Here is a 10,523-nt window from a genome sequence, read left to right as displayed (position 1 = left end):
AAAGTATGTGATCCACAACCTTTCGGTTTCTTTCACATGATCACATTAAGATGCATTCTATTAGTGAAGAGCACGAAAATTGAGCACCAGAAGGGAAAGATATAATCACAATACACATCATTCTTGTATGTTCATCATTTGGGTTTCATCCACTAATTCATTTTGAAAAGGTATGTTACCAATTAAAAGAAGTTGGAATTGAAAAGTTGATATTCAGGACAAGTATTTTTAAGACATTTCATAAGTCCTGCCATGCCTTTGTAGAAATTTAAATAGCCTCAGACTCGAGCAGGGTTTGATATTTTATACACAAGTTCTAAGAAGCACAACATCAACTACATAAAAAAGACTGTCGAAAAAAAATACATATAAATGAACTTGAAAGGATTTAGAATCCAGATTCTTGAAAAATGTAAGTCCTCAGGGAAACTTTTTCTCATGACAAAATTTGAGTGCTAAGTACAGCAAGATTGTGCTACTTGTTGAGGCATTGATTAACAATCCTCAGTGCTGATCCTTTGGAATGTCAAGTTTCTCAAATATTGGGCTGTCAACTCCGACACCCATTGTGTTCAAGCCATTGTCAACGTATATAACTGAACCAGTGATGGCAGAAGCCAAAGGTGATGCCAAGAAAGCGGCTGTGTTCCCTATCTCCTCTGTTATTTCAGATTAAATGGGATCAGTATGTATCAAACAAAATAAAGAGTTTGTTCAGTGAAATTTAAGCCACAAAAAAATCACCTGCAGATAGTTCTTTTTGCAGAGGTGCATTGACTAGCGAATAGTCGATCATCATATCAATGAATCCAATTGCTTTGGCAGCACGGCTTCTTAGTGGACCTGGAGATCAAGATATAAAGTTGAGCTAACAATGAAAGGAAAAAAGTATATATGAAAATAGAACTCCAGCAAGCCTAAGTTAAATAGTTAATCATCCTCAAAGTGGTCATTCATAAGTTTTCTAGGAAATTTGAATTCATGATTCTGAGTATAGATGATGCTTTGGATAGAGCCATTTGATCACACGGTCCGTTTAGACAGTTGAGATCACAGATGGTCTATTTATATTCATCCCAATGGGGCATAAAAATATGATATATGGAGGGAGATGTGTACTTATATAGAATACAAAGGAATTTAGTCAGTAATAGGTATACACAGTACCTGCGGATATGGTGTTGACTCGAATTTTCTTTTTTCTACCAGCTTCAAAAGCAAGCACCTGCAAAATGCCAACAGTCGTATAAAACTGAAACTGTAAGGAACTGAGGACAAAAAAGGTACAATATATGACATCTAAAAGTGCATGTAAGAAAAACGCACCCGAGTGTCACTCTCAAGTGCAGCTTTTGCAGAGCTCATACCTCCACCATATCTGCATATTATTATTCAAGAATCAATCATCTTAACATACCATATTGGGACATATAAATTGTAAAGATCACGATACGAAGAAAAAAAATACCCGGGAATTATCCTCTCAGAAGCAATATATGTAAGAGAAAGTGAAGAACCACCTGTAAGCACATATTCCTCATTAATTCCGCACACGACATGTATCTTTTGTACATCTCACACTAAGACATAAAACCAAGCACACCAAAAGAAAAGGAAAAACTACACAATGAGTAAATGTGAAGCTTGCCTGGATTAATTATTGGGAGGAAATGCTTCAGTAAAGAAACATAAGAATAACTTGATGCAGATATAGCAGCAAGATATCCCTTCCGGGATGTCTCCAACAGAGGTTTAGTGACCTATTAAAGAGAACTTTAATGTGCGCTCGAAAATGGTGACCAAGATCTCAAAACGACCGTTACTTTATTATTGTACCTCTGGTCCATTAGCAAGGGAGTGAACAAGAATGTCAATACTTCCAAAATCATTCTTCACGGCTTCAGCAGCTTCCTGCAAAATATTAAAACAAGATTTAAAAGAATGGCTTTTTAAAAAAAGATGCTAGTGAAGCAAAATCCAAAAAAGGAAAATGACCGAATTGATCAAATCGGAACTTTGACCAAGATAGATAATAACACTCGAGGAAAAAAGAACTTTACTACATGTTGCTAAGATATATTCAGAACCCAGATGAAATTTCAAGTTCACATTTCGAGAAGGTAGGAGTAGCAACATAGGAACCTATTTGCCAAACGCTAAATTGAATCTCATGTATTCCCTATGATTTGGAAACAAATAATAGTAAGAAGCTTTAAGAGTTTATGTCATACCTGGACAGTCCAGTTACTGGATCCAGCATAGCGCTTATTTGCTTTCACCTGGATAAAGTCAAGTCTACACATTAAATATTATTGGCCATTTTAGTTTCATTAAATTATTGTAAACTGAAAATATTACCTCCTCAGGAACATCGTCAGGGTTATCAAAAACTGCATCTAGGGGATATACTTTAGTAATCTCCATCAAAGAACCATCTGGTAACCTGGAACATCATATATCTTGTTAGATGTTATTCATCAAACTGAACAGCCAAACAAATGAAAACCCAGATCTGACATCTTACACGCGTGATTCATCAAACTTCCCACGTCGCAGACTGGACTCGAAAATGTTCAGAGCCTGCACATACAAGCTTCTGATACAGTAAATAAATCACCATCCAAAATTACAAAGAGCGAAAGCCATATGTGAAATCATATGAGATCAGGCCTATCGACTTACAGGGACCCAAGTTCCCACGAGAATTTCAGCACCTGCAGCAGCTAGAGATTTTGCAATTGCCCACCCATATCCATTATCGTCGGCTACACCAGCAATGAATGCTCTTTTACCTGCAAAAAGCACATATATTTTCAGTTAGAAAGGCAGATATATAATATTCTGAATCAGTAAAAAGCTGAAAGTTAATTTTGAAGAAAAACTTCTGCAAATAAACAATGGTGATCAAGTTAAATAATTCAGTATTAACTGTAGTCTGGTACATCAAGTTAGATAATTGTGTTCCTCCAAGCACACTGGCTACTGCAAGTCACCTTTACATGTGTTTTACAACCAGGGAGGGGAATCATGTACATAGAGAATAAAAGCGTCTATGAATAAGTATAAATTTTCAACTTCTTTATTGCAATAGAGAGAATCCATATGAGGAACAATGATCAATAGGTTAAGCTATGTGAAACAAGAAGACAGGAAACACCAAAATGAGATTCTCGTAACAATAATGTATTAAAATGTGAAAAGGATTTATGATTAAAACAGAATGAATACAAACTTAAATACAAAGCAAGTGCTGATATGTGTGGGCGCAACGAGACAGAAAGAAAATTTACCTTTCAGATTAATTGGCAACCCGGAGGACTTGTTCTCACTAGATCCAGACATTGCCTTTGTAACAAACTTACTCATTTTCAAAGATGATGATGTAAAGCTCTGTTGGAAGGTTTGCACAGATGATATATGGCACACACTCGAGAGCTTAGACGACGAAACCACTTTGACATTGCCATGAAGCATTGCGGCACCAGACCTGAAAACTCTACGAGAAGAGGAAATGCAGGGTCTTGCTGTTGCCATTTGCAGGCTCGAAGCAGCAGTAGTTGCCATTTTCAACAAATGGAATCTACATTACATCACACACTGAATCAGAATCCGCATCCATAACTTAACACACAACTCTTGCCAACATTTCTGAAGGTAAAAAAGATTCAAATTTTTATAGTTCCGAATCAAAAAAAGTTGTCATTTTTTTACAACTATTATCTTGCAATTCCCAAAATGCTGATTTTCCCCACAACCCACTAAGCTAAGAAACCTCTTCAAACAGTAACTCTTGGCTTGAATCCCTACACAAGAAAGTGAATAAGAACCCAGAAATCTACCCAAACCAAACGACTGAACACAGAGAAAAAAAAAAAAACACTTGAACCCAGAGAAATTTGGGAAACAGATTACATAAAACCACAAGGGTAAGCTTCACTATCCACCACAGTATGAATTTAGGTACCCAATTCTGCCTTAAACTCCAGAAAATCTCAACAACAGTGAAACGCATCTGGGGAAAAACCCAAAACCTCTACTACATTTCACAATAACAACAACAAGGTGAGGATTATTGAGACAAAAATCTCTTACCTTTTTGCAATAGAAAGCGCCAATGTGAAAGACCAGAACTAAAAGCTAAGAACTTTATCGTTGTTTAGATTAAGAAAGACAAAGGGTAGCTGGAACTTTGGAAGAACAGGGTGACTATGATGCGGCTTTACTCTTCAGAGCTACTGAGGGAGCCTGAACTCAATAAGTGTTTTTTTTTTTTTTTTGGGTGGTAATTTCATTTGGGCCTGCGTCAATCTCATCATCAAGCCCAAGTCATATAGCCCTAGGTCTGGTGTCTACGTACAAAACCGGAAAATCTCAATTCCAACGAGAGAAACGAAGAAGATGTCGAACCAAGATTGGTATATTTGTATGCAAGTGAAGGACCTGGGTCAATCACGTCATCAAGCCCAGTCCAATGCATATAATATAAAACCCCATTAGGGCTAGGATTTTATCTCTTCTTTGATTAAGGACCTAGGTCTGGTGTCTACAAAAGCATCAGCCAAGGTTTTGTTTCGTTATTCCTTTAGGTTTGGCTAAATTAAAATCTCAATTCCGACGAGAGAAACGAAGATGTCATCGAACCAGGATTGGTATATTTGTATGCAAGTGTCGCATATTACATGGCCTGAACGGACTGAACTCTGCTGTGTAAATATCAGTAAACTTTTATGCGAGAACTCCAGGCCTCAACTTGAACGATTGCATAAATCTGAAGGCGCTAGGGAAGGAAGATATGCACCATCCAAACAGAGGACTTTGTTCAAGAATTCTGTGACCAATTCAGTACACAAGTTGGAATTGGATTATCGTAATAATGTTGTGGCCACCATCGATACCAAGCTCTATGTTCTGGTAAGGACCTGGTTCGTTTTTCAAGTTTATGATCCTTTTCATAACTTATGGAAAATTCTCCCTCCTCCACCTTTTTCTGATACACACCCTAATTATTGCTGTAAACACTTTGAATGGGGACACATGCTCGGCGTTTTTGATCGGAATCAGAGAGGCCCATCATACGCTTTTGACACTATTGAAGAGAAGTGGATGCCGGCGGTTGGTTTACCGGCTCTAGTTTGTGCACTAGAGTTTTCCGGATTTATAATCGGCGTGCCAAATGATACACATTATAGGAGTCGTCTAAGTATTGTTGCCTACAAGTTGGATGAGAATGGTTTGCCGGATTCCAACTCCACACACACACTAGATGATGAGCTTTGGGAGCTATTCTATCCTCCTTTGAAGCCTGAGCATGTCTTTGGTAGCTCTGTTCTTTATCGATTCGGTGATGACCATGTTCTCTTAGTCTCTACTATCGAACGCATCAACAGCAAGCTCATAGTTGTTGCGGTGTTTCGTGTATCAATCTCAACAGTTGGTGGAATTCCAGTAGTCAGTGCTGCTTTTGAGCATAAGCAAGTATATCATCTAGACAATGACTCATATATTGGCTCAACTTTCCTCATGCAAAATGCCCCTAGCTATTGTACTCATATATCTAATATGTCACTCAAATCGGATCAGCCTTTGCAAAATGATGATAATAGCTATATGCAGCATGATGATGATGATGATGATGATATCAACCATGATCAGTATGCAGCACAGGCGTCAGACGAGGCTGTTCATGAACAGGATGGTGATATTGCACCAAAGGCTCAAACTATAGAGAAGAAGAAAAAGACAGATGTGGAATGGGATGATCGACTTAAGGAGAAGTCCATGTACATGTGTTTCGTGGAGAACCGAACAGATTCTTCAGTTTCCTACATCATCAAGGCAATGAAATTCAGTGATCTGATATCAACATCATCTCATTATTCAAATTCAAAACTACACCAAGTTGCTTTTACTTCCGGCTGCCATCTAGCTTGTCTGCCGTCTTGCGGTGTCTTCGGCTCCCTGATTCTTTTTGCTGGCGGCGGCAACCAGGACTACCTCAGAGTAGTACAACCCATAGAAGGAGATGAAATATATTCGGACCCAGGATATGACCAAGTGGAAGTACCTGAACAAGTACCTATCTGCAGGGATATTTACTGTTATGATGTAACGTCAAATGATTCAAATATCAAGCGCTTCACCAGATGTTTCAAAGGGATGAAACCTCAACCAGTACTAGCCGAAGTGGAAGGCAAACTCTATGCTCTAGCCGATTCACCAAAACCCAAGTACATGAATCCAGGTCCTTTTTTTGAGATATTTGACCCTATAGAGAAGCAATGGTCGCCGATGCCGGATCCCCCATCTTATACTAAATTTCCATCGTTCAGCAACTATCATGCAATTGCAGGCACCAACCTCCTTTCTTGGGGTAATGAATCTCCTGGAGTGTTTCGTTTTGACATGGCAGCTGACTCCGTCGACAAAGATTGGAGACTAATAAAAAACTCTTGTGTATTAACCGGTGATGGAGATAAGGGAAGTACTATAGTTGTGGATAGCGACGGAACTGGCGGTGGCGATTTCGTACTATTCACCTATAAAAACTGGAGCTCCACTGATTTACGAGTCCATCTCATTTCGCGTGAATTTGATTATGTTGTGTGTCTCCCAAATTTGGAATTGCCAGAAAGTGTGTCATCTTTTCTCAGAGCACAAAATGCTGGTCGACACTCTAGTTTTGTCGATCTAGGAGGTCGAAGAGTCTGCCTTGTACTGTCCTCCCCATTCTACGGTCCATACAGTAGGACTCTGGAACAGCTCGGTGAAGTTGACAAGATGAGTGTTGTGATCTTAGTGTTTGAGTTTGAAGTTACCGAGAACCGGGAATCCGTGGCTGCCGAATTTGTGTTTCATCGCATGTTTGAGTACTTCACCAATAGCGATGCCAGAAGAAACCCGAAGACCTCGGACACACACATGGTGGGTGCATTTTTGCTGTAATCTAAGCTTTGTTTGAGGTTTAGGGTTCTACCTTACGAAAATTACTGGAATCCAGCTTTGTTATGTTGATTTATACGAGTTTACTTGTTGTATGATCGTCTCTCATATGCAGTAGTTTCTACTATGTTGTATAAAAAAATCCAGTAATGTAGGCATGCACCAACTTCAAGAATTTCAAGTTGGAATTTCTAATAAGTAATCAGACATTGAGTAGTTTTTCCTCATAGAAACCACACAAAGTGCACGCCTGCCTCCCGGGACGAACCATCAGCTTTCAAGTCCCAAACAGACACCCCATACACAAACCAGACTCGAAAACATACCGCAGAAGAATTCTTGGAAAATGATGGTGCTGCTGGAGCCACAGCACTACGCAGGTGTAAGCGCAAGCTTTCGTTTAATTCATGTGTAAGCGGAAGTTTCTGTTGAGGGCCAGATTGGATTTAGGATCCTGTACTGATCTTAGGGTGTTGATTTTGCACTTGTGTCGAAAATGACGCAGTTTATTGAACAAAAGTTCGAGACAACATTATGTTAAACATAAGCACACGATCAAAATTGTTAAGATCAGTAAAGGATCAGGATCACAAATTGTACACAAACAGTAGGTTTATTTGATCAGCTACCTGCTGTATCTAGAGCACTGTTATATAGTATGGGATCAGGAAGACAACTTTCTACTTGGATTCCATTATGCACAAGGGTAGGTAATTACGTTTGACCTTTTGACATTGCTCTAATCCTCTTGGAGCTGTATTAGTTTTACTACTCGGTAAACTGAAGATGAAGCAGATATAATGCAGGCTCTGGGAATCTATGTTCCTGTTGACATTTTGAAATGAATAATTGAATATCCATATAGTAGTGGATCATATTAATGTATATGTAGACTCATCTGTGATCAAAATTGCTTGTACTATGAAGTCAGAGGTAGTAAATAGTTAAATACCAATTTTTCAAGCAGGGTTTGATATATTAGACACAAGTTCTAAGAAGCACAGCATCAACTACATAAAAAAGTGCTTGAAAAGGATTCAGAATCAAGATTCTTGAAAAATCATAGTCCTCAGAGAAACTTTTTCTGAAGGTAAGAATGATTCAACTTTTTATAGTTCTAAATCAAAAAGTTGTCATTTTTTTTCTACTATTATCTTGCAATTCCCAAAATGCTGATTTTCCCCACATCTCACTAAGCTAAAGAAACCCCCTTTACCCAGTAACTCGTATATTGAACACCAGCACAAGCACATCAAAATGAACCCAGAAATCTACCCAAAATAAGCTGAACCCAGAAAACTGAAAACATATAAACCCCACAAGAGTAAGCTTCACTATCCATCATAGTATGAATTTAGCTATTTAGGTACCTAATTCTACCTTAAACCCCAGAAAATCTCAACAACAGTGAAACACATCTGGGGAGAAACCCAAAACCTCTACTACATTTCACAATTACAACAATTACAACATATGGGAGGATTAATGAGACATAAATCTCTTACCTTTTTGCAATAGAAAGCGCCAATGTGAAAGACCAGAATAAAAAGCTAAGAACTTAAGATATGTACCTGAACAGGGTGACTATGATGCGGCTTTACTCTTCAGAGCTACTGAGTGTGCTGAGTGTGCCTGAACTCAAAGTTGTTTACTAACTTGTACAAAATCTGTGTCTAAAAGTTGTTTTCTGACTGAAGCAGCGGCTCTCGACGCGTAACGAGTAAAAAAAAAAAAATTAGGGGGCTCATATTTTTATTTTTATTTTTTAATTGGGGGCTCATCTGATTAGCATTAGCATATGGAGTAGCGCCGCAGTGGAAAATCTTGGAGTAGGACCAGTACTGTAGACTGTGCAGGGGAGATTGTTGTCAGCATAATTAATTTAGGGAACTGAAATTTATATTTCCAATTTTACCGCACTCTCTATTTTTTTTTTTTGTAATTTAAATCTTGCATGTCTTTTTGTGAAAATTTTACTCAAAAAAAAATATGAGGGTGTGAATTGTAAAATAGAGAGTGTAAATTTCAGCTCCCTTAATTTAGATTTGGTGTGTAAACAATTTAGTGGGATTTTCATTCATTGTCTTGAATTCGGTGTGTAAACTATCTAATCGGATTTTCATTCGATTGCTTAGGGCTTGAATTTGGTGTGTAAACTATTTAATCGGATTTTTATTCGCTTAGGGCTTGTTTTGTATTATGGTTTAGTACATCAAATCGCTTTAAACACATGAACTATGGGTCTTGTATGGATGTTGTGTGTGGTGGTTCTCATATGCCAAGGAATCGGTGGTTTCTCCATATCTACTATTTGTCTGGTTCTCATATGCCAAGGAATTAGTCAGGGATGGAAACAGGAATCGAAAGTGGGTTGGGCTAATTTTCACACAACACACTTACAAAATATTTTTTGAGGTTTAGAACCAAGTGGGAGGCTCATCCTCACGCCTTTATATTAAAAATATATGAGGGGGACATAAAACCAAAACCTCATAAATTGAAAACTACAACAAAAATAATTGTAAGAAAATAACAAACAATAACCTATAACTATCTAAATCGTACCCGCCGGGTTTTACTTCGGGTTCCCCTAACTTCTCCTGAATCACAGAATCATTATCAACACTATCAGCAAACTCTTTTTCAATGTAGAGAACCATCAAATCATCAAGAAAATCATCTTCCATCTTATTTCGAAGTCTACTTTTTATGATGTTCATAGATGAAAAAGCTCTTTCTGTTGTGGCTGTAGAAACTTGTAGAGTCAACACAAGACAAATCAACCTATAAATCATAGGAAAGAATGCAGACTTTCTTGATTCAACTAACCGCCGAGACAAATCAGTCTTGATTCTTGAATCCTAAATCGAATTCGTCATTGATCAAAAACAGAAGTGCAGAACTAATTACTTTCAATTTCAATAGAACAAATGGAATCGTTCATACCTTGTAGTTGTAGAGTTAGACTTTGAAGTTTCACTTTCTCCTAAATCCCAATCACCCAAATACGAATTGAAGTTAGAGAAACTAATGATGTCTTGCCGTCTTGGTCTTGACTCCTAAATCGAATTCGTCATTGATCAATCCAAGTTTGGGATTGATTACCTGCGATTAACGGATGGAAGAGATGAGCAGGGAGGAGTAACGAGTGGGACCGAAGGAAGTGAGGGATTTAGGAGAAAAATCTGCTTGCTATCTGTAGGAAGGTGAGAAAGATGAGACAGATGGAGGAGATGAGCAATTGAGCAGGATGAGAGTCGAGAGAAGTTTTCGGCGGAGAAGAAAGTGAGGGACTAATGTCTGATGATGAGAGGAATCGGGAATAAGGCCATAAGGGTATTAAATTTTTTTTTCTATTGGGCTGGGCTAGGCTGTGATATATATATATATATATATACGGATTTTCTCAGCTGCGGACGTCTGCACCAATTTTTTGGTGCGGATTTCCATTTTTGCACCACTTTTCGATCGAATTTCCTCATCTCCACCGTCTAGTATCTAGATAATATTGTGTAGATCATCTTTGCAAAATTTCAGCCAATTTAGTGATCGTTAAGGCCCTCAAACTCAAAAAACAAATGGAC

The 10,523-nt window shown here is 38.1% G+C and overlaps 1 protein-coding gene across 1 annotated transcript; it reads right to left on the bottom strand.

The window, feature by feature from the left end:
- Positions 1-214: 214 nt before the first annotated feature.
- On the bottom strand, positions 215-4,247 carry LOC101303102 (enoyl-[acyl-carrier-protein] reductase [NADH], chloroplastic-like). Its single transcript, XM_004295094.1, has 13 exons — positions 4,093-4,247; positions 3,291-3,580; positions 2,683-2,792; positions 2,525-2,580; positions 2,359-2,443; positions 2,232-2,279; positions 1,837-1,911; positions 1,649-1,760; positions 1,469-1,520; positions 1,327-1,378; positions 1,168-1,225; positions 745-843; positions 215-659 (listed from the first exon to the last, which is right to left on the bottom strand). The coding sequence occupies exons 2-13, from the start codon at positions 3,562-3,564 to the stop codon at positions 505-507; spliced, it is 1,176 nt and encodes a 391-aa protein (XP_004295142.1). The 5' UTR covers positions 3,565-3,580; positions 4,093-4,247; the 3' UTR covers positions 215-504.
- Between the last annotated feature and the right edge of the window lie 6,276 nt (positions 4,248-10,523).

Source organism: Fragaria vesca, linkage group LG3 (genome assembly GCF_000184155.1).
Source record: "Fragaria vesca subsp. vesca linkage group LG3, FraVesHawaii_1.0, whole genome shotgun sequence".
NCBI lineage: Eukaryota > Viridiplantae > Streptophyta > Magnoliopsida > Rosales > Rosaceae > Fragaria > Fragaria vesca.
The sequence above is the reverse complement of the archived record's forward strand: the minus strand, read 5'-3'. Positions and strand labels throughout refer to the sequence as shown.